We start from the raw sequence: 24748 nt of genomic DNA, 5'->3' as shown, positions 1-24748 counted from the left end.
GTGCTGCATTTGATTTGTGTTGTGATCGTGGAATGTGTAAGGTTATACGCAAGTGTGTTAGACTGTAGTGGACAAGCACTACTTACAACGCCACCACGACCTCTGATTGTGTAGGAGGCCAGACCTTCTTTAAAGGATTTTTGTATTCTGTGTCCACAATAATTTCAAATCCTCCCATATCCACAGCTCTTGGGTGCTGAGAAATTGTTACCGAGTCAGCCTTTCCTTTTTGGCTAGAGGCGTCAGTGACAATATCTATGATTCTCCAACAAGGACAAAAAAACAGCTTTTAGCAGTGCTGAGAGAACTTTCTGCTTTAAAGTTTTAATCAAATTCAGTGGCTTCTAAATGGCATAAAAGCATTTTTAGTCAGGCTAGTAGGAACATACATGCTCGACGGCCTGTCAGTGTGGGTGGCTGAAGGTTTCAAGAACATACTTACTGTTAACATAACCTTAGGAGCAGTAGTGAACAAATCCAATGACTGATTTTGCTCCTGCTTCCCGTCATAATGAAGAACTAATGAATCTGCCTAGGCTTGGCTTCACTGACATAGGTTAAAGCCATAGGAGACCTTTGTAATGGAGCAGGAGGCCAGATCTTCATGCACAACTTTCGTCTCTATGCTTACAGGGTATTAGGAAAGGCTAAGCACAAAACGTGAAAGACATTTTGGTTCCACAGGACAGAAATGTTGTCTACATTCACATACACAGACCGGTCAAGACTTAAATATCACTTTGACCATTCTCAATTTTGCAAAGATGGGAGAAAGCCACTAACTGTTTACACTTTGGGCGGTAATGGAGTTCTTGTGAGAATGGTTCAGTAAGGCCTAAATTTAAGTTGTTGTCCGGCAGTGACCCCGGGCTAAAACCAACAGGGGCTCACCTTCAGCACAGCAATACCCGTGCACCATAAGCTACAAAATATCCCACAAGCCCAACATTTTAGTGCGTTTCTTTTATTGCCATATGCATGTCTTCCTGAGCCCCTCCTACAAACCCCCCAAAATTGATATGTTTTTGCCCATGAGAAATAGTTCTTTGGATGAGCCATACCCATGAACAAAGAAGGATCTACACCCCTATTCCACCAAAATAGTAGCCTATCCATTAAAAGGGCAATAACAATGCACATGTGTAAAGTTCCCTTAGGTACAGTATATCCACACAATTCCTCTGCCTTCCTCATCAGAAAAACTAAAAAGTATGTCAGCGGTTGGAACTCACCCACTCTGTGCGCAATAAACTCATCGTGGAGTACTGAGGAGTTGGCATCAATCTGTACCCAGTCTATAGCTGTAAAGAGCAGGATAAACATTAGAAAGAGAAAACTGATGAAACAATATTATAGCACAGCCATGAAGGAGCACTGAGGCGAGAGTGAAATGGTGACTACTGAGCAGCTTTAGTTACAGCCTGAGATCCAAAAAGGAGAAGTGGACAAAGAGGAGGAGTTGTAAAGAGAAATTTGGTCATAGCAAATCCTTGGTAAGGAACATAAAAGACAGGCACTACGTATACAAAAGGAATGAGCTTGGTGGGTCACAGAGGGAAGGACACAGAGGAAAGCAGTGCAGTGATAAAGAAAATAACTGGAGAGGGGAGGAACGAAGAATGTGGTGACTATTGGATAGGATGTGCGCCAACACAGGACATACCTATGGTTGGAACTTCAGCAATGAAGACTCTACGGATGGAATTAGCAATCCTAAAATGGAGGAACGGCAACTGTCAGATGTGAGGCATAGCAGCAACGCAATTTGCATATAACAACATTTTAGCTAACCTAGATAAACCTCGAGAAACCAGGATTACAACACTCAAATGAAGTTCATATAGTGTCAGTCACACTTTTTGAGAGGTGGGATAACAAAAGAAAGTAATGTTTATGGTTTGACATCAGAAAAGACAGAGTCTGGCAAGCCAGGATTTTCCTAAAAACTGAATCAGTGCCCGGGGACTTGCGTTGACAAAGTATATGGGAGGAAGTCAGATTCTGTAGTTCCTAATTTAAAGGTAAAAAGAAACCTGAGATACAGATATTAAAGGTGAGTGGGTCAAGGAGACTTCCCTGCTTCTCTTTCATTTATGTACACACCCTTCAGAATATTATATCATCGTTCCCGGTAATCTCACTGAGTGTAGCTTTTATAATCTATATTAACATGAAATGTTTATGAATCAGTATGTGATGATGCCGCATAGAAACTATAACAATAGTAATTTTGCTTAGATGTGCGTTTGAATAGTGACCACGATGAGTGGCCACCAATGTATACATAGACTAATAATAATGACCAAAATGTTTTATATTATGTCTAAATAAGTTTATACTTATATTTGCTTATTAAATCTGTATTGCAATCCTCACAGGCCTTAAGTTAGCATGAGCTGAAGCTTAGCTGCCCTGGCTCTCATATTAAATGCATTTTTCTATTTTCCAGTGTGCTGACTCACAAGGGGCCATGACCCTGCTTATTCTTTTTCTTCAACTTGGAAGATGAATGTAACCATGTTAGATCCGTTTCCCACGCTTCTTCTCGTTTGTTTCGATTCACTTTTAACATTTATTTTGCAATGTAGATTAATGTAATGTACAAGGTCATTCAAACCGGTGAAGACAACAGAACTGCTGACCAAAAGATGTGCAAAGAATTACAGAAGGATGAAATCATACCGGACGTACCACCTCTGAAGACGTCAATTACGAAAACCAATCAAAGACTTGTAAAACAATATGGGGTGAAGAGTTGGGTTACCTAATGTACTCTCTGATAGGTTAAAGATAGTGGGGTATAACAGATGACCAATAAAATTTTGGGGGAATGTACAACGGAAAAGGGATAAAAACCCATGTCACGGGGAGTCATTTAGGGGGGGATTAGGGAATGCTATTGGTTTTATCCAGAAACTGTCACTCTGTTTGGTGACTTGTTGACTTACTTAAAACCATCCTCGCCCTTAGAATTGTCCATTTGACACTTTACCTCCTTATGAGGGAAGTGCCCTTTTGCCCCGCAGCTGAGTTTTGACTGATGGCGAATTGACTGATGTCCTGAAGACGAAGACTGAGCCTGTGCGCTGACCTAAACTTTGGAGGGTAATTATGACAATGCAATTGTGATTTGTCTGTTTGCTTTTCCTTTCTAGGTACCAACTGCTTACTTTTGACAGAGACCTTAGATAGATGTTTTCCAAATTGGTGTTCTAAATTGTTTTGCATGAAGCCCATCATGCGAATGCTAATCAGTGGTTAGGACAGGTGTTCACCAAACTGACGCAAATAGACAAACGACCGAGATTATGTTTTGTTGAACTAACGCGTTATTGACACTCTGCTAAATTGATCGATATTCACGCCGTGTTATGTTCTGATGTTTGTGATTTTCGCTTTAAAGAAAGCTTACCAAAGTTGCCATATCATGACTATGTTAGTATGTTTCTTGGTGTTGAGATTAACTCGTTTGCTATTAGACTGTAATTAATAGGGAATAAAACTCATAACAAATTCTACTAAACAAGGTGTGGTCATTCATGGCTGAAAGGTCATGGTAGCGTCTTTGAATTGATTAATGACTTTGACTAAAGTGAAATGCATTGTCGTGATAAATATTGACAGCCAGGGAACACCTTCAGACAGCCTTCCGCTGTGCACAGCAAGGGACTGCGTGTAGCATGGCTTGCAAACAAGCCTTCACCCAATCCACTGCAGGCAGCTACCACCTCATGCTCACAACCATTAGCGAAGCGCAGCAGGCAGTCAATCCCTTCTGCTTAATTTCCAACCCCCACAGGGCAACACCTCTGACTGTGACCATGGGTGGCCAATCCACAGTGGTGGCCAACACAGAAAGCACTCCCCTGCTACGCATGCCCTTTGTCAGCACTGCATTTCAGTCAGGCACATCTCATGGTGCCAACTCTCTCAAGCCTGTGGAGTTTTTTTCTCCACTGTGGAAATCCTTCATTTTCATAATGGTAGAGAGCAAAAAAATCCCCTTTATCAGCCAATCACATTTGACTAAAATTGAGATGTGATGGACAGGATTTGCAGTTTTCTAAATCACGATTTTAAATAGCAGAGATAAAAGTGTTAGCCCTTTGGCATTGAGGAAGTGCTGTTTAGGGGCAGTTCTGAAGAAGCTGCAGGGTGGTGATGCAAAGTCTTGCATCATTGTCGAGTACGCATCCTGCAGCGGTTGTTCTGAGGAAGCGGCAGGCTGTGATGAGAGGTCCTGCATCGGGGGGAATGCATCACACTGCGGCAGTCCTGCTGGCAGGACCACAGCTGGGATGGCAGTGCACCTTCTGGCCCACTTCCAAGGGTCCAGGACTGGGGTGGCATCACTTGGAGAGCAAGACGCACAGCAAGTACAGTCCAGGTGCTGTTTGAAGAAACCTGGGCCCTTTGTTGTCCATGAGGCTTCTGATCTGGAAGCCAGCCAATTGGCCCTTGGAGTCACTCTCAGGTGGTCCTGGGTTCAAGGTGCAGGGTCAGTCCTTCACTCAGGCAACAGGGTAGCAATGCAGCAGGGCAACAGAGAAGCAGTCCTCCTGGCACAGCAGTTCAGTGCCTTGCACAGGTCCAGAGGAGTATTAAAGAGTTGGGTCTAATATTTTTATCTGGTGCCCACTTTGAAGTAGAAGATTCTAGAGAATTCCCTTTTAAGTCCTTGAAGTTTCCTAGATCCCCCACCCTGGCTCCAAACTGTGTGTGAAGGTAGGGCACAGCATACTCAGTTGAAAGTGGAGCTATATCTAGTTTCACCACCCCACCCTGCCAGTTGATGGCAGATCCAGCCACACCGAATCCCTCCATCATGTGGCTATCTGAGTTGAATAAACAAATTCCAACTGCCAACTACACCCAGTAATGAGACCCAGGAACAGATTGCAGGCACCAAATAATTAGGGCAGGCAAATACCAACTTTCTAAAAGTGGTATTTTCAAAATGGTAACTTAAAATCTGATCTTTCCAAAAAATAGAGTTTTAAATTGCAATTCCTTAGACACCAGACTTATACCCATCTGCTCCCAATTGATAGCTATCATTTATTCACTTTAAATAGGTAACCCTGTGTTATACTATGGGAGAGGTAGGCTATACACTAGTGAAAAACAATTGTGAGAGTTTTTCACTACCACAACATGTAAAAGTTGAAAGTACCTGTCCAACTTTTTAAATACACTGCACCCTGCCCAAATGGCTGCTTAAGGCCTACCCTAGAGGTGACATATGTATTAATATGGAAGGTTTAGGCCTAATAAAAAAAAAAAAAAAAAAAAAAAAAAAAAAAAAAGAGTTATTTTGCCAGGCCAAAAAAGCAGTTTAAACCTCCACACACACAGGCTGCTATGGCATGCCTGAGACATGTTTAAAAGGCTACTTAAGTGGGTAGCACAATCAATGCTGCAGGCCTGCTAGTAGCATTTAATTTACAGGCCATGGGTACAGGTGGCACAACTTTACTAGGGGCTTACAAGAATATTAAACGTGCCAATTGGGTGCAATCCAATTCTACAATGTTTAAAGGACAGTGCAAAGGTACTTTAGCTCTGGTGAACAGTGGTAAAAAGCACAGTGTCCTAAAATCCAACAAAAACGGGTTCAGAAAATGGGAGGGTGACAGCAAAAAATGTTTGGGGATGATGATGCAGAAAGGGCTAAGTCCAATAAACATGTTTACTTTTAAATATACTAATACATAGGAATGTGAGCAAGTTCAGTGAGCCAGCCCTAAATCAACAGGGGACTACCCCAAAGTCTTTACACTCTTAGTCACTTGCTGATGATTAAATATCCTAAAACACCTTGCTAAGCTAATTCAATTTACTGCCTATAACAATTGAAAATAGAACTTAGTGGCTTGAAGGATGTATGAGACTTATTTTCCATCATTCTGATTTGTGGAAAATGTGATTCGTTGGCATGTGGTGTAAACTCAAAGACAGCAGCAGAGATTAGTGTGATATGCTGGTTCCCTTAATAGGGAACAGTGGTGCAGCAGGTAGTCATAATCTCTCAGCCCCAATTTTGCCACAAAAAAATATGATGAAATCAAAATAATGTACAAATAAAAATTCCTCTTGGGGGATATCTTAAGAATTTGCCTTTGATGTTAAATCTGGTTTCAAAATTCACAAAAAAGCACATAAATGGATAAAACATGATTTTCCCGAGTTTGAACACGGTTCAATTGATAAGAATCAAGACTGCAATTCAGGGCTGCTCGTTTCACTGCAACAACTTTCCACTATGCCACATTTACATACGTAGACTGCATGATTAATTACTCTTTCTCAAGGGTTAATTTTCAAGGTGAATAAGCTTCCAGTCCAGTTTTCCTATCAAACATGTATTGCCAACATTTAGGCCCTCATGCACCGCCAAGTTGTAACCGCAGTGCCGCCGCACTCCCACGGTGCCCATTATGACATCCCCGCTGGGCCGCAACATGGGAGCTGGTTCCAAATGGAGCCGGCAGTGTTGCGGCCGTGCGACGGGTGCAGTTGCACCCGTCGCGCTTTTCACTGTCTGCAGAGCAGACAGTGAAAAGCCGCATGGGGCCCTGTTAGGGGGCCCCTGCACTGCCCACGCCAGTGGCATGAGCAGTGCAGGGGCCCCCAGGGGCCCCGCGACTCTACGTACCGCCAGGAAAAGGCTGGCGGTAGGGGGACTCGTAATCCCCTGGGCAGTGCTGCAAGCAGTGCTGCCCTGGTGGATTACTACCGCCGGGGCCATTGTGGCGGAAAACCACCGGCCCTGGCGGTGCGACCGCGGCGCTTCCGCTGCGGTCGTAATGACCCTGGAAGCACCGCGAGCCTGTTGGCGGTGCTTCCGTCATTTCAGCCCTGGTGGGCCTGTACCGCCAGGGTTGAAATGACCCCCTTAGTCTGATTCCAAGTACTTTCAGTAATTACAAAAACGAGCAGAGAAATATAATTAAACAAAGCACTGACAAATCCAATAGGTCTCACCTATGTTGATTTTTTACAGCAGCAGCTGTGTTACTTACAACTTGGCTTAAAGAAAAAAATACATTGAAGCCAATAGTTGAGAAGAGGCAAGCAAAAAGGCGGGTGGAAGGTCAAGCAAATACAACAGGGCAACAACATTAGGGTGGGTCCCTGGCAAGCAAAACCGAGGGGAGGTGGAGGACGAGGAAAGCAATGACAGGGAAGGAAGGGGGGGAAGAAAAGGTCAAGCTACAATGCTGGAGGAGGGAGGGTGACAGGCCAAGCAACGACTATTGGGTAACGCCGCACAGCAGGACAGTGGTAAGGGTGCGGAGATGGCCTGTAAACACATGCACTTTTAGTGAGTGTTGAAGCAGAAGAAAAAAAGTAGCCCAGGCCAGAAAGCGAGAGCAGTGAGTAACACTCAGAAACAAAGGAAGCAGTATTTGGTTCATGTTGAAGGGGAAGGAGAAACCATGGTTACCATTCTGGACCCTTAAGAGATAACATTCAATGCTAGGAGTTGTATTAACAGACATGTCATTTATCACAATCTGCTTCAAGAGCTCTGTGCATTCAATAGTCATTTTGCACATAGGAAACAAAAAAAATAAAAACACCCTTTAGTGTATTTTTACATAAGGTCAAGGCTACTGGATATTGGGAACAAATCTGGTATGTTTAATCTATGGCAGACACTCTGTATTTAGACCAACTATGGAATCTTCAGGGCATTGTCTGATCTAATATACTCAGATAATACCCATCTACATTTTGGTCCAAATAGCCAAAAAAGGGGATGAAACCTAATATGATCCGTTATACAGTCTAATCCCAATTTTGTATGACACATGTAAGTGTAAGTGCTCTGAGGGACTGACAAAAGTCCTGTCAAGAACCCATTCTCTAACTTCCGTAAATAACCGGACACCTCAGTGCCCGTCACCAAAAGTTGCAATCAAGGGACACTTAGATTTAAATATTGCTACCATTTATTTAAGAGGTATCATACCTAATTTCGATGTAAAATTAAAAATAGCCTCCATACTTCTAGCTACGTCAGCCAACCTTGAGTGTGCTAGTGAATGCCAACTTCATACGTCATCAAATAATTCCCCCAAGGTAATTAAAAGGTGGAGACAGGGCCATACAGGACCTAGATTTGAACAACAAATCACTAAGTGGGTCTTAGACTGATTTACTGTGAAATTTAAGTTTACTATAAAAATTTAAAATTGGTCCAACAATCTCTGTAGCCCAAGTGGGGCCTGAGCTATGATCACTGAATCGTCTGTAAAAAGAAAGGCGGGTATGGAACGAGGGCCTACTTGAAGAACACCTATACAAAAATTAAGGGTTTTTATCAAGCCCATTGACATATAGATGAAACAAAACAGGTGCGCACACAACCCTGCTGTTCACCTTTGGCCAAAAAATAAATAAATAAATAAATAAATTTAAAAAAATGAAAAAAGAAGGTTTTGTAGTCTCTCTGTTTCGGTCATATCTGACTAGCAGACACCTCTACATGTAGTTGCCTATGAAAGTTGACAATGTTAACCTCCACCAACACATCAAGCATGACCTCCCATGGTTTGGAGCGATTTACATGATTGAAAACCAAGATTAGATCCACAAAAGATAGGTAAATTATTTCTTCTTTGGCCATGGTGTATTTATGATGAGGCAGGGGTTAAGGCACTACTCAACTATGACAAGGTTGACTCTAATTTCGAACTGTGCATCAGAAAAGATAAGGGTATCATGGGCCAACACCTCCAATCAATCCAAAATAATCCTGTCCATTACTTTAGCAGTTGAATCAATAAGTGATACTGGGCAGTAGCATTTCGGATCATATTCACTGTTGTACCCGACCCTTCTGACCAGTTTTCGTTGGCTTTAGGACTCTGGGCACATTACCACTGCTAAGTGCATATGCTCTCTGTGTAAACTGTATTGTTGACTGGTTTATCCCTTATTGGCATATTTGATTTACTAGTAAGTCCCTAGTAAAGTGCACTAGAGGTGCCCGGGGCCTGTAAATGCTACTAGTAGGCCTGCAGTACTGATTGAAGAGCTGGAGGATGAGTACTGTCCCTTTGCTGTGTTGATTTGCTGGACTGGCCTGCAGTCACTGCTTCTGCCTGAAAAGAGTGCAAAGGGTGAACTTTGCTGTGTGTCCTGCTTGAGAAAGTTCTCCATGGGCTTGAAGTAGAGCTTGCCTCCTGTTGGAAGTCTCAGGGATATCAAAGACTTCAGTTTCCTCTATCTACAGTACTGGAAACTGTGTGTTTTGTGCTGTTCAAGGAGAAAAACCACTGTGACACCGTCAACAACGCTGCTGGCCTGCACCGTAACCTGCTGACGCCGCATGGAGCCACACTGCCCCGCAACCCTGGTCTCACCGCCGCAGTCATCAGACGACTTCACTGAGCCGATGATCGCACCGTGACCTGTGGGCCCGCACTCCAGCATCACCTGCTCACACGGCAGCATGGGCACCCCTGACAATGCCACGCCTGCTGACACCAGCGCCGCTGCCTGCACAGTGGCCTGTGGATACCGCTCATGAGGTACATGAAGCACTGTCCTGTCCCGCACCGCAGCACCGGTTGACTGACGCCAGCACCATCGACTCCAGTGTCGTCACCAGGAATCCTTGCCTGTGGACACTGATCGTGAGGGTCACGAAGCACCATCCCGCACCGCCGGCCTGGGCCTACCGATGACAGTGCTTTACCAACGATGACACCACTGCCTGCACAGTGACCTGGTGACACCGCACGTCGTACCGCCCGCTTCACACCGCAGCCCTGGTCTCACCAACGCCGCTGGATGCCGTCACATAGCCACTGCTTGCACCGTGACCTGTGGGCACCGCACGTCGCATCATCCCGCTTTGCACCACAGCCCCAACTCCATTCACACAAGCGCTCCTGACTTCATCAGCCTGGAGTTCGATCTGCCACGTGTGTGACTTTAAGGACCCGATGACTCCCGCACTAGCTCCAGAACAGACACTGCGATGCCGCTCTCCAGAGCTCACCACGAGGATCACGATGCCCTGCAATTCCAAAGGTACTGTTTGGGGGTCTCCCCGACACCGTAGCTGGCCTGCAACGCTGCAGCCAGCCTGAACTGTTGGTTTTGTTGATCACAACGTCGTGATAGCCCCAGGTGGACCTATCAACTTAAAGGAACTGTATTTTTGACTAAATCTAGCAAGATTCATATCTTTAGCACGGTATGCTGAATTTTCATCATTTTGGTCTTGTTTTATGCAGATAAATATTGGCTATTTTTCTAAAACTGGTGTGGTGTCCTTTTGTAGTGTTTTCACATATTACTGTGTGTTATGTGCAAATACTTTACACGTTGCTTGTGAGACAAGCCTGACTGCTCGTGCCAAGCTACCAAGGGGGTGAGCAGCGATTATCTGAGGGGTATCTCCCTTATCCTGACTAGGAGTGAGAGTCCCTACTTGGACAGGGTGCAAAATGACTGCCAACTAGAGACCCAATTTCTAACATTCATCAACAAAGAAACTTTATTCGGTTTACAAAAAACATCAAAGCATACAAAGTAGCAAAGATACAAAAATAAAACAATAGTCATACAGTACGCATTAAAATGTGCTTTGCTGCTTCTTGTAGCTCATTGTTCCCTGCAGCTGGTTAAAAAGTGCATTCACTTGCATACAGCAAGGCCTGCAACAGATAAGATCACACTCAAATACTAAAATGCCAAAATACAAGCAATCTACAGTACTCTAAAGAACCATAGTGGATCAATGATTTACCCTAGAGCAATGACCAAGAGAGTCATTAACATTTGGTTCAAAATACAAATATAAATCATAACCAACACCAAAGGATCCACCATAGTGGATCACTCATTTACCCTTGAGTAATGCAAATTAGTAAGTGGAGGAAGAAAAGATGAGCAACCGGGAACTCTAAAAATTAGGTTCAAATAGACCAAAACCAATACCAAAAGGAATTATCCATATTAATCTGCCAAAATGTTAAAATAGATCATCAAATATCAATAAATCTAATAAAAACGTGCCCTCTTCCTCTTAGCTAAAATTAAATCTTTGAACGCTTGACCCAAACATTTAACAGAAATCAACTAACAGACTAAACAATTGGGCCCAAAGTACTCTGTGTAATCAAGGTATTAAAGATTCTGTGTGCAACTAAATAGAATGCAGCCCTCAGGTTCAAGCACACTGGGGGTATCCAACTCCAGCAGGGACCACAATATTCAGGACAGAGTAAACAAAACATGTTCCTCCATCTCAGGGGCCAAACCACAGAAAGGAAATCATGATCTTTTGCACATTTATTACAAAAAGTCTTTAGGGGTAACCGGCCCAGGCACACATAGAAACTTTTTGCCACAGGTGGTGTGTTTATCGCTAAAATACTTCAAACTTAGACCTTGACTTAAGAGTAATAACTGATTGGTAAAGCATCCTGAAGTTACTCTCGTGGTATATTGATCATACACCAATGCCCATTACCTCCCATCCCTCCCTCGCCTTCCTTTAAACCAATGAGGCTTCCTGCCTCCCACTAGACCCTCCCCTTCCCTTTTAAAACCCCCCCCCCACCCCTACCCCCTCCTGTTCTTTTTGTCTAGCCCACGCTAGACTTTCCCTTTTCACTTACCTTCACGGCGGGGCCTGGAGGTCATCGTTGGATGCACTCCTCGGGAAGCGGAGCTCCGCGAGGTGTGCTTCGGCCGGGCGCGTCTTTTCTGAGCAGGCGGGGCTGCTCGTAAGACGCGTCCTGGGAGGCGGCTGACGGGGTCAGCCGGCTCTTGGTGGCTGGGGCGTTCAGTTCCGGTTTTTCTTCGCCGCGGAGGGATGCCGAAGAGTGTTTTTGGGTTTCTGTGCGGGTAAGACGGGCATTCTGCCCGCATTTTGACTGATATTCTTGTTTTATCCTTTATTTGGATTGGTTCTGGGATATGGTTCCTGGGCCCTGTATATTTTATCTGTGGATGAGATCGTGCCTACAGATTCAGTTGATGGCCGGAATCCAGGTGCTAGAGCTCAGTGGCGAGGTCAAGTACCTTTGGTGCGGCAGGTTACCTGGTACAGTGGTACGACTCCCGCCTACACCCTTAACATGTCTTATGAGGATTATTTCTTCTTCCTCCTCAAAGGAGGGAGGTGCTGATGGCATTTCCACTCCTGGGAGCCCCCAGATTCAGGGTGGTGGTGCTGCGCCCATCATGTCCAGGGAGGAGGTGCAGGAGGCTGTTTCCAGAGCTCTTCATGCGGGGATGGCCTGGCCTAGTGGGGCTAGGGCTACCCATTCTCCTGCAATTGCAGGGAAGTCCTCCTCTGAGAGTGTGGGAGGGGATGCTCCATCTACGTCCTCTGGGGGGTGATTTTGGCTCCTGGAAGGTGATGTGGATTGTGATGGCACATGTACGTGACAATTTGGGGTTTCCTGTGTTTAGTCCCGCCAACGCTGGCTCTCACTTATTTCCACGATATCAGACGCTGTCTGAATTTTCCATGCCTTTTCGGGGACCTGTGAAGGATATGGTGTTTTGGGAGTGGGGATGTGGATATGGCTCAGGTTCCACGGTTCATTCAGATACGTTCTTTACTTTAGGGTAAGGAAGTATGGCCTCCCTCGGTCCTCCTGGTTTCACGTTTGGCTCCCCTGATTGGCAAAACAGCTGTCAATCCGGAGGATTGTGTCCCTGCTGATGCCACGGCCCGTAGGGTGGACTCAGGGCTTAAGAGGGCTTTTGCGGCTGAGACTCTGGCTCTGAGGGCAGGTATTTCTTCTGCTTATGCGGCCCAGTCGTTGGTGCAGGACTTGGATGACCTGGCAGTGGCTGTTCAGGATGGGGCAGAGTGTTCGGAGCTCCTGGCTGGTATGGGGCAGCGGCCTGGTTGTTGGCAGATGTGTCTTGAGATGTGGTCCGTACTTCGGCTCTGGCTTCTGGGGCTTTGTTTGGGGCTCGTAGGTCCCTCTGGTTGCGTTCCTGGAAGGCTGATCCAGGGGAGAAGGCGGCCTTGTTGAGACTGCCGTTTGAAGGCCGTAACCTATTTGGTGGGCATTTGCCGTCCATGCTTTCCAAGGCATTTAAGGAGAGGAAGCATGCCTTAAAGGGGGTTCTTCTTCGGGTAAAGGGTGGAAGAATCATTCCAGATCTTCTCCTACTAGGGATGCTAAATCCTTTTCATTCGGGAAACGACGTTTTCTGCCGCGTTTTTCGCCTAAGGAGTCTGCTCCTGCAACCCGGGGTGGTTTCAAGTAGGGGTCCTGACAATCACTGTGGGCCTGGTAGAGGGCCGGTTGGGGGAAGACTGTGTCACTTTCTGTCAGCTTGGGAGGACAGTGTAGACGATCATTGGGTAATAGACATTGTGACCGATGGTTATGTCATAGATTTTGTTGTGGTTCCTCCAGATTCAGGGGTACGTCCCACACCTCTGCCTTCAGAGGGGTCACGGAGAGGAGCATTGTTGAACGGAGTGCGAGACTTACTGGTCAAAGGGGCCATTTCCCACGTTCCGCTAGACGAACGGGGTCAGGGCACTTATTCGGTCTTGTTTCTTGTACTGAAAGTTTCAGGGGGATTTCGGCCTGTGCTCAATCTAATGGAGGTGAATACCTGGATCGGGACAGTGCATTTCCGCATGCTGTCCATTCAGACTATTTTTCCATTGGTCAGACGTGGGGACTTTCTGGTGTCACTGGATCTGCAGGATGCTTACCTACACGTGCCTGTGGCAAGATCTTCTCAAAAGTTCCTGAGGTTTGCTGTGGATCGGGTGCACTGTCCGTTTTGTGTTCTGCCGTTCGGCCGCAAGACTTCTCCTCAGATTTTTTCGACGGTACTGGCCCCCCTGGTGGCTTTGCTACATTCAGAAGGGGTGTTTACTCATCCATATCTGGACGACATTTGCTCCATTCTACCTCGCAGGCCCTATTTCGGAAGCAGGTTGCCCAAGTTCTCGTGTCCGGCAGAACCACAGTTTTTTTTAATCAACGGGGGGCTATCGGTTTAGTCCCATCCCTGGATCTGAGTTTTCTGGGGTCTCAGTTTCGGACTCTTCTTGGCTTGGTGGCAGTGAAAAAGTTTGTGGTGCTCCGGTCCATGGTGTGGATGGTTGTGGTACAGACGGCCCTCCGTGCTTTTCTATGATTGCGGCTGCGAGGTCATTTGGTGGTTCTGCGGTGCTTGTTCGGGCAACGTAGTGGCCAGGGCTTATGTCATACTTCAAGGGGGGACCTGGTCTAGGGCTTTGTTCGGTCTGGCCTGGAAGATTTTTGTGTGGGCTCAGGAGTGGGTTTCTGCTCTCAGGGCTGCATACGTTCGGGCATTGTGTTACTTCCTCTCAACTTTTCTCCATCCAGAGTTCGCTGTTTCTTCATCTGGTTCGGCTCTGGGGTCTTCCAGTGCTGGATGTGTTCGCGTCCGAGAAAAACGCTTAGCTCGGTCACTTCGGCTCCCGGTTTTCGGTGTCCCCAAGCCTGGGAGGTGGACGGGATGTCGTGTCCTTGGTCGAGGGGCCTTTTGTATGCGTTCCCGCCGTTTCAGCTACTCAGGCCTTTGCTGTTAGGCGGCTTCTGGGGGCCTGGGTTGTCCGGATTGCTCCCCATTGGCCTAGGGCGAATTGGTTCCCATTGCTGCGGCTGTGGGCATCCGGTCGGATGTGGCCTCTTCCTCTGTGTCCGTCTCCCCTGGAGTTTCCCGGCCTCTCGTTGAGGTCTTAGGGGAGGTGTAGGAAGTTGGCTCTGTATGTGCTATTTCAAAGTAAGGAATAGCATGCACAGAGTCCAAGGGTTCCCCTTAGAGGTAAAATAGTGGTAAAAAGAGATAATACTAATGCTCTATTTTGTGGTAGTGTGGTCGAGCAGTAGGCTTATCCAAGGAGTAGTGTTAAGCATTTGTTGTACATACACATAGGCAATAAATGAGGTACACACACTCAGAGACAAATCCAGCCAATAGGTTTTTGTATAGAAAAATATATTTTCTTAGTTTATTTTAAGAACCACAGGGTCAAATTCTACATGTAATATCTCATTCGAAAGGTATTGCAGGTAAGTACTTTAGGAACTTCAAATCATCAAAATTGCATGTATACTTTTCACGTTATTCACAAATAGCTGTTTTAAAAGTGGACACTTAGTGCAATTTTCACAGTTCCTAGGGGAGGTAAGTATTTGTTAGGTTAACCAGGTAAGTAAGACACTTACAGGGCTTAGTTCTTGGTCCAAGGTAGCCCACCGTTGGGGGTTCAGAGCAACCCCAAAGTCACCACACCAGCAGCTCAGGGCCGGTCAGGTGCAGAGTTCAAAGTGGTGCCCAAAACACATAGGCTAGAATGGAGAGAAGGGGGTGCCCCGGTTCCGGTCTGCTTGCAGGTAAGTACCCGCGTCTTCGGAGGGCAGACCAGGGGGGTTTTGTAGGGCACCGGGGGGGACACAAGTCCACACAGAAATTTCACCCTCAGCGGCGCGGGGGCGGCCGGGTGCAGTGTAGAAACAAGCGTCGGGTTCGCAGTGTTAGTCTATGAGAGATCTCGGGATCTCTTCAGCGCTGCAGGCAGGCAAGGGGGGGATTCCTCGGGGAAACCTCCACTTGGACAAGGGAGAGGGACTCCTGGGGGTCACTTCTCCAGTGAAAGTCCGGTCCTTCAGGTCCTGGGGGCTGCGGGTGCAGGGTCTCTCCCAGGCGTCGGGACTTTAGGTTCAAAGAGTCGCGGTCAGGGGAAGCCTCGGGATTCCCTCTGCAGGTGGCGCTGTGGGGGCTCAGGGGGGACAGGTTTTGGTACTCACAGTATCAGAGTAGTCCTGGGGTCCCGCCTGAGGTGTCGGATCTCCACCAGCCGAGTCGGGGTCGCCGGGTGCAGTGTTGCAAGTCTCACGCTTCTTGCGGGGAGCTTGCAGGGTTCTTTAAAGCTGCTGGAAACAAAGTTGCAGCTTTTCTTGGAGCAGGTCCGCTGTCCTCGGGAGTTTCTTGTCTTTTCGAAGCAGGGGCAGTCCTCAGAGGATGTCGAGGTCGCTGGTCCCTTTGGAAGGCGTCGCTGGAGCAGGATATTTGGAAGGCAGGAGACAGGCCGGTGAGTTTCTGGAGCCAAGGCAGTTGTCGTCTTCTGGTCTTCCGCTGCAGGGGTTTTCAGCTGGGCAGTCCTTCTTCTTGTAGTTGCAGGAATCTAATTTTCTAGGGTTCAGGGTAGCCCTTAAATACTAAATTTAAGGGCGTGTTTAGGTCTGGGGGGTTAGTAGCCCTGAGGGTGGGTACACCCTCTTTGTGCCTCCTCCCAAGGGGAGGGGGTCACAATCCTAACCCTATTGGGGGAATCCTCCATCTGCAAGATGGAGGATTTCTAAAAGTCAGAGTCACCTCAGCTCAGGACACCTTAGGGGCTGTCCTGACTGGCCAGTGACTCCTCCTTGTTTTTCTCATTATTTTCTCCGGCCTTGCCGCCAAAAGTGGGGCCTGGCCGGAGGGGGCGGGCAACTCCACTAGCTGGAGTGTCCTGCTGGGTTGGCACAAAGGAGGTGAGCCTTTGAGGCTCACCGCCAGGTGTGACAATTCCTGCCTGGGGGAGGTGTTAGCATCTCCACCCAGTGCAGGCTTTGTTACTGGCCTCAGAGTGACAAAGGCACTCTCCCCATGGAGCCAGCAACATGTCTCGGTTTGTGGCAGGCTGCTAAAACTAGTCAGCCTACACAGACAGTCGGTTAAGTTTCAGGGGGCACCTCTAAGGTGCCCTCTGGGGTGTATTTTACAATAAAATGCACACTGGCATCAGTGTGCATTTATTGTGCTGAGAAGTTTGATACCAAACTTCCCAGTTTTCAGTGTAGCCATTATGGTGCTGTGGAGTTCGTGTTTGACAAACTCCCAGACCATATACTCTTATGGCTACCCTGCACTTACAATGTCTAAGGTTTTGTTTAGACACTGTAGGGGTACCATGCTCATGCACTGGTACCCTCACCTATGGTATAGTGCACCCTGCCTTAGGGCTGTAAGGCCTGCTAGAGGGGTGTCTTACCTATACTGCATAGGCAGTGAGAGGCTGGCATGGCACCCTGAGGGGAGTGCCATGTCGACTTACTCATTTTGTTCTCACTAGCACACACAGGCTTGTAAGCAGTGTGTCTGTGCTGAGTGAGGGGTCTCTAGGGTGGCATAAGACCTGCTGCAGCCCTTAGAGACCTTCCTTGGCATCAGGGCCCTTGGTACTAGAAGTACCAGTTACAAGGGACTTATCTGAATGCCAGGGTGTGCCAATTGTGGATACAATGGTACATTTTAGGTGAAGGAACACTGGTGCTGGGGCCTGGTTAGCAGGGTCCCAGCACACTTCTCAGTCAAGTCAGCATCAGTATCAGGCAAAAAGTGGGGGGTAACTGCAACAGGGAGCCATTTCTTTACACAAGCCCCCCCCAGCCCACAGGCCAGGAGACTCAGCCCAAGCTGGGAGAGTCTTCCTAGTCTGTCAGGCGAGGAAGAGTAGGAGAAATAGGCTGGTTAGTTGCAGGGCCTACTCTGCCTTACATCCTTCTGTTCAGGTCATTCCCTTTGGGGAACTGACCCACTTCCACAGTGATAGGACCTAGTCTGAATTGCCTCTTGTCTGCCTCTTCAATGTCTCCACCCATTCTGTTTATTTTGGGTTTAGAGGTATCCACCTCTGCTAATCTTATCTTAGCCAGGGTCATCCCTAGCTTACCCAAAGAGGTTACCCAGAGCTGGAGTAACCCCACCATGACCAACAGGGTCAGGGGGCCTAACTTGCTATTTGGCATGGGGTCTGACCACCATGCCAAGGATAGTGCAGCCATAAAGGCTAACACCCAGCAGAGGCCACTGACAGCTGTCAGTGCCCAGAACCACACCTTTAGCTCTTCACCTACAAGGGAAGGGGCTAAGTTACAGGCTTCTTTGGGTTCAGGGTGCCTGTCTGCTGTATTAGAGTGGGGGGTTACCACATTTTGTAGTAAACACCCTTCTTCCACTCTTTCTTCTGTTAGCTGAGGAGCCACCCACTCAGGTTTAACAGTTGCCTGACTAGCCAGGACTTCTTGTGGGTCAGGTTGGACTTTATCAGGGCCATTTTTGGAGTTCTCCCCTACTGGAGCAGAATCTCCCTGGCTTGCTGTAACCTTGGCTAAAGGTTGTCCACCCTTCCTACTCTGTTTTCTTTTCTTCTTCTTCTGGGGCCTGCTTGCATTTACTGCAGAGGCAGGACTTCCAGAATCCTTGGGAGAGGACTGGCACTGGACCAGTTCCTCTCTTGGGCTCTGACTAACCTCTGGGTAGTCATTTCCAAGGAGACAATCAAGGGGGAGGTCTGTACTGACTACTACCCTTCTCCAGCTAAGAGTGCCACCCACTTCTATGGGTACTAAAGCCACAGGCCTCTTAGTGACCCTGTCTAGGCTAACTCTTACCCTGGCAGTCTCACCTGGGATGTACTGGTTTGAGAGCACCAGCCTGTCATGCACAATAGTGTGACTGGCACAAGTGTCTCTCAGGGCAGTGGTTGGGATTCCATTCACCAGTAGGTGGTGGAAGTGTCTGCTTCCCTCTGGAATCTCCAACTCACCTGTTGGGCCCTGTTTCCAGTTGAAGGCTAGGAAGACCTCCTCATCTGAGGAGTCATCTCCCATGGCTACACTGGTTACCCCAGGAATTTTGTTCTGGGGTTTGTTTTTGGGACAAGAAGTGTCCTTGGTGTGGTGCCCAGACTGTTTACAGTTGTGGCACCAGGCCTTAGTGGCATCCCAGTTCTTACCCTGGTACCCACCTTTGTTTTGGGTTGTGTCTTGGGGCCCACCCACCTGTTCTGGTTTTTGGGGGCCTACAGAGGACTCTTTTTATTTGTTTCTAGTGTCACCCACTTTTTCCTGGGGAGTTTTTGTAACCCCTTTCTTTTGGTCACCCCCAGTGGAAGTTTTGGTTACCCTAGTCTTGACCCAGTGGTCTGCCTTCTTTCCCAATTCTTGGGGAGAAATTGGACCTAGGTCTACCAGATACTGATGCAACTTTTCATTGAAGCAGTTACTTAAAATGTGTTCTTTCATAAACAAATTATAAAGCCCAACATAGTCACACACTTCATTTCCAGTTAACCAACCATCCAGTGTTTTTACTGAGTAGTCTACAAAATCAACCCAGGTCTGGCTCGAGGATTTTTGAGCCCCCCTGAATCTAATTCTATACTCCTCAGTGGAGAATCCAAAGCCCTCAATCAGGGTACCCTTCATGAGGTCATAAGATTCTGCATCTTTTCCAGAGAGTGTGAGGAGTCTATCCCTACACTTTCCAGTGAACATTTCCCAAAGGAGAGCACCCCAGTGAGATCTGTTCACTTTTCTGGTTACACAAGCCCTCTCAAAAGCTGTGAACCATTTGGTGATGTCATCACCATCTTCATATTTTGTTACAATCCCTTTGGGGATTTTTAGGATGTCAGGAGAATCTCTGACCCTATTTAAGTTGCTGCCACCATTGATGGGTCCTAGGCCCATCTCTTGTCTTTCCCTTTCTATGGCTAGGAGCTGTCTCTCTAAAGCCAATCTTTTGGCCATCCTGGCTAACAGGAGGTCATCTTCACTGAGAGCATCCTCAGTGATTTCAGAAATGTGGGACCCTCCTGTGAGGGACTCACTATTTCTGACTAACACAGTTGGAGATAGGACTTGAGGGGTCCTGTTCTCCCTATTTAGGACTGGAGGAGGGACATTGGCCTCCAAGTCACTAATTTCTTCCTCTGTGAGGTCATCATCAGAGGGGTTGGCTTTTTCAAACTCTGCCAACAGCTCCTGGAGCTGAATTTTGGTAGGTCTGGAGCCAATGGTTATTTTTTTGATATTACAGAGAGACCTTAGCTCCCTCATCTTAAGATGGAGGTAAGGGGTGGTGTCGAGTTCCACCACCTGCATCTCTGTATCAGACATTATTCTGCTAAGAGTTGGAATACTTTTTAAAGAATCTAAAACTGTTTCTAGAATCTAATTTCAAACTTTTAACAAACTTTTAAACTCTAAAAAGACAATGCTAAACAGGGACTTAACACACAAGGCCCTAGCAGGACTTTTAAGAATTTTGAAAAATTTCAAATTGCAAAAATGAATTTCTAATGACAATTTTGGAATTTGTCGTGTGATCAGGTATTGGCTGAGTAGTCCAGCAAATGCAAAGTCTTGTACCCCACCGCTGATCCACCAATGTAGGAAGTTGGCTCTGTATGTGCTATTTCAAAGTAAGGAATAGCATGCACAGAGTCCAAGGGTTCCCCTTAGAGGTAAAATAGTGGTAAAAAGAGATAATACTAATGCTCTATTTTGTGGTAGTGTGGTCGAGCAGTAGGCTTATCCAAGGAGTAGTGTTAAGCATTTGTTGTACATACACATAGGCAATAAATGAGGTACACACACTCAGAGACAAATCCAGCCAATAGGTTTTTGTATAGAAAAATATATTTTCTTAGTTTATTTTAAGAACCACAGGGTCAAATTCTACATGTAATATCTCATTCGAAAGGTATTGCAGGTAAGTACTTTAGGAACTTCAAATCATCAAAATTGCATGTATACTTTTCACGTTATTCACAAATAGCTGTTTTAAAAGTGGACACTTAGTGCAATTTTCACAGTTCCTAGGGGAGGTAAGTATTTGTTAGGTTAACCAGGTAAGTAAGACACTTACAGGGCTTAGTTCTTGGTCCAAGGTAGCCCACCGTTGGGGGTTCAGAGCAACCCCAAAGTCACCACACCAGCAGCTCAGGGCCGGTCAGGTGCAGAGTTCAAAGTGGTGCCCAAAACACATAGGCTAGAATGGAGAGAAGGGGGTGCCCCGGTTCCGGTCTGCTTGCAGGTAAGTACCCGCGTCTTCGGAGGGCAGACCAGGGGGGTTTTGTAGGGCACCGGGGGGGACACAAGTCCACACAGAAATTTCACCCTCAGCGGCGCGGGGGCGGCCGGGTGCAGTGTAGAAACAAGCGTCGGGTTCGCAGTGTTAGTCTATGAGAGATCTCGGGATCTCTTCAGCGCTGCAGGCAGGCAAGGGGGGGATTCCTCGGGGAAACCTCCACTTGGACAAGGGAGAGGGACTCCTGGGGGTCACTTCTCCAGTGAAAGTCCGGTCCTTCAGGTCCTGGGGGCTGCGGGTGCAGGGTCTCTCCCAGGCGTCGGGACTTTAGGTTCAAAGAGTCGCGGTCAGGGGAAGCCTCGGGATTCCCTCTGCAGGTGGCGCTGTGGGGGCTCAGGGGGGACAGGTTTTGGTACTCACAGTATCAGAGTAGTCCTGGGGTCCCGCCTGAGGTGTCGGATCTCCACCAGCCGAGTCGGGGTCGCCGGGTGCAGTGTTGCAAGTCTCACGCTTCTTGCGGGGAGCTTGCAGGGTTCTTTAAAGCTGCTGGAAACAAAGTTGCAGCTTTTCTTGGAGCAGGTCCGCTGTCCTCGGGAGTTTCTTGTCTTTTCGAAGCAGGGGCAGTCCTCAGAGGATGTCGAGGTCGCTGGTCCCTTTGGAAGGCGTCGCTGGAGCAGGATATTTGGAAGGCAGGAGACAGGCCGGTGAGTTTCTGGAGCCAAGGCAGTTGTCGTCTTCTGGTCTTCCGCTGCAGGGGTTTTCAGCTGGGCAGTCCTTCTTCTTGTAGTTGCAGGAATCTAATTTTCTAGGGTTCAGGGTAGCCCTTAAATACTAAATTTAAGGGCGTGTTTAGGTCTGGGGGGTTAGTAGCCCTGAGGGTGGGTACACCCTCTTTGTGCCTCCTCCCAAGGGGAGGGGGTCACAATCCTAACCCTATTGGGGGAATCCTCCATCTGCAAGATGGAGGATTTCTAAAAGTCAGAGTCACCTCAGCTCAGGACACCTTAGGGGCTGTCCTGACTGGCCAGTGACTCCTCCTTGTTTTTCTCATTATTTTCTCCGGCCTTGCCGCCAAAAGTGGGGCCTGGCCGGAGGGGGCGGGCAACTCCACTAGCTGGAGTGTCCTGCTGGGTTGGCACAAAGGAGGTGAGCCTTTGAGGCTCACCGCCAGGTGTGACAATTCCTGCCTGGGGGAGGTGTTAGCATCTCCACCCAGTGCAGGCTTTGTTACTGGCCTCAGAGTGACAAAGGCACTCTCCCCATGGAGCCAGCAACATGTCTCGGTTTGTGGCAGGCTGCTAAAACTAGTCAGCCTACACAGACAGTCGGTTAAGTTTCAGGGGGCACCTCTAAGGTGCCCTCTGGGGTGTATTTTACAATAAAATGCACACTGGCATCAGTGTGCATTTATTGTGCTGAGAAGTTTGATACCAAACTTCCCAGTTTTCAGTGTAGCCATTATGGTGCTGTGGAGTTCGTGTTTGACAAACTCCCAGACCATATACTCTTATGGCTACCCTGCACTTACAATGTCTAAGGTTTTGTTTAGACACTGTAGGGGTACCATGCTCATGCACTGGTACCCTCACCTATGGTATAGTGCACCCTGCCTTAGGGCTGTAAGGCCTGCTAGAGGGGTGTCTTACCTATACTGCATAGGCAGTGAGAGGCTGGCATGGCACCCTGAGGGGAGTGCCATGTCGACTTACTCATTTTGTTCTCACTAGCACACACAGGCTTGTAAGCAGTGTGTCTGTGCTGAGTGAGGGGTCTCTAGGGTGGCATAAGACCTGCTGCAGCCCTTAGAGACCTTCCTTGGCATCAGGGCCCTTGGTACTAGAAGTACCAGTTACAAGGGACTTATCTGAATGCCAGGGTGTGCCAATTGTGGATACAATGGTACATTTTAGGTGAAGGAACACTGGTGCTGGGGCCTGGTTAGCAGGGTCCCAACACTTCTCAGTCAAGTCAGCATCAGTATCAGGCAAAAAGTGGGGGGTAACTGCAACAGGGAGCCATTTCTTTACAGGAGGTTACACTTGACGGCCTGGGAATGGCCCGCCGAGGTTTGACGGGTCTGGGGGTGCCTGTGGCTTTAAGTTCTACTTTACTGGGTTCCAGGCGGCGTTCCACTTTACTTCCTTAGGGTAGGCTGTGGAAGTTTTTTTTTTTTTTTTTTTTTTCTTCTTGATGCTTGAGGCATGTATTGGATCCTACCGGCACGTCTCTCTTTGAAGTGATGCAGGTCTTGCAGGACGGTGCACAGTTGTGGTTGTCTGGGGTGTCTCTGCTGGTACAGTGGGCGGCTATTCAGGCATTTTGAGGTCCGTGGCGCAGCCTTCCGGTTAAGGGTCGTTTGTTGCCGGGATTTTTTCAGGGGCTTCTTCATTTGTTTCCTCGCCCTGTACGTTCTTTTCCTTCAGGGGATCTTTCTTTGGTATTGGAGGTTTTAACGGATTATCCTTTTGAACCTCTGGGGGACTGTGTTTACGTCTTCTTTCCTTAAGGACGTTCTTTTTGGTGGCCATTGCTTCGGCTCGCCGTTTAGTTGTATTGGGGGCCTTGGCCTGTTCCTTTCCTTTTTGGGAAGTTTTTCCGGATCGGGTGGTTCTGGTTCCGGTACCTTCTTTTCTCCCGAAAGTCAATTCTTCTTTTCATGCTCGCCAGGAGGTCATCCTTCCTTCCTTTTGTCCGAATCCCGCTTTGGTGGAGGTGGTTCGTTTGCATTTGTTGGATGTACGCAGGGCTTTGTTGGAGTGCCTGAGGGTGGTGGCTCCTTTCCGTAAGGGTGATTCGCTTTTTGTAAATTTTGGGCCGACCCGTAGCGGAGATGCCTTCCACGTCTTCCTTGAGTCGGGGGTGAGATCATTGATTCTGTTTTTTTTTTTCCTTGATAGGGGTTGTTCCTCATCAAGGGGTTTGGGGTCGTTCTACCAGGGGTATGGCGGCTTGGGTGGCAGAGTCTCAGGGGATTTCAGTGGTGGTAATTTGCAGGGCCGCCACTTGGGCCTCGCCTTTGGCGTTCGTTCGGCATTCTGGCCGGTCGGACTTGGGTAGTTTGGAGTCGGTATTGGTTCACCGGGTCTTATCCTCTATGAAGTCTTAGGGGTGGGGTTTTGGTGGCCTTTGTGCAGGATATTGAACTTCTTGCAACTCGGTGTCCGTCTCCTGTGTGCTTCTTGCTATGTCTCATTGGTTTAAAGGAAGGCGAGGGAGGGACGGGAGGTAATGCGTCCATTTTCTTGCGATAATGGCATTACTCCTAGTCCTACTCCCTCGCCTTCCTTTCCGTTCCCTCCCGCCCTCCCGGTACGGACTGTCTGAGTTGCTGCTTGGGCTTGGTTTTTGTACAGGAGGGGGTACGGGTGGGGGGGGGGGTTTAAAAGGGAAGGGGAGGGTCTAGTGGGAGGCAGGAAGCCTCATTGGTTTAAAGGAAGGCGAGGGAGTAGGACTAGGAGTAATGCCATTATCGCAAGAAAATGGACGCAATACCTTGTTTTTAGAACAGCTGCCTCTACCTTGCATACTTTCCTGGGGTAGTTCCACAGTTTAGCCAGTCCAAGTTTCATACACCAAGTGGAGACAAACTTCAGCCAGAGGATTTTTGCAGCACTATTCATCTTTAGCATTTCACCCAAAGACTCTCAATAGTCTATTAGCTTGGGAGTAGACCATATTTGTATCTAACACATCAGTGGTTTAATTGTGCCAAATCTGCAATTCGTTTAGTACCCAAATCAAAAACGTAACTGAATAAGGGGGGTGCTGGCCAGGACAAAGATAAGAAATCTAACAAAAATATCCTCATCCACTGCCAATTCTGGGTATCAACATATCTCCAAATTTTGGCTACAAAGAGAGCAGCACTTTGAGCCATGGCATGACATGCCTCCAGGGCCGGGGTCACTGATGGCAA

At 47.6% G+C, this 24748-nt stretch overlaps 1 protein-coding gene across 1 annotated transcript in view; it reads right to left on the bottom strand.

The window, feature by feature from the left end:
- The window catches only part of POLR2C (RNA polymerase II subunit C), a 46278-nt gene that overhangs the window by 14560 nt on the left and 6970 nt on the right, over positions 1-24748 (bottom strand). The window contains exons 2-3 of the mRNA XM_069217324.1: positions 1664-1713; positions 1233-1301 (exon numbers count right to left, since the gene is read on the bottom strand). Of these exons, the coding sequence (XP_069073425.1) occupies positions 1233-1301; positions 1664-1713 (119 nt within the window). The remainder of the gene's footprint in view (positions 1-1232; positions 1302-1663; positions 1714-24748) is intronic.

The sequence above is a fragment of the Pleurodeles waltl genome, chromosome 12 (assembly GCF_031143425.1).
Source record: "Pleurodeles waltl isolate 20211129_DDA chromosome 12, aPleWal1.hap1.20221129, whole genome shotgun sequence".
NCBI classification, from domain to species: Eukaryota; Metazoa; Chordata; class Amphibia; order Caudata; family Salamandridae; genus Pleurodeles; species Pleurodeles waltl.
The sequence above is the reverse complement of the archived record's forward strand: the minus strand, read 5'-3'. Positions and strand labels throughout refer to the sequence as shown.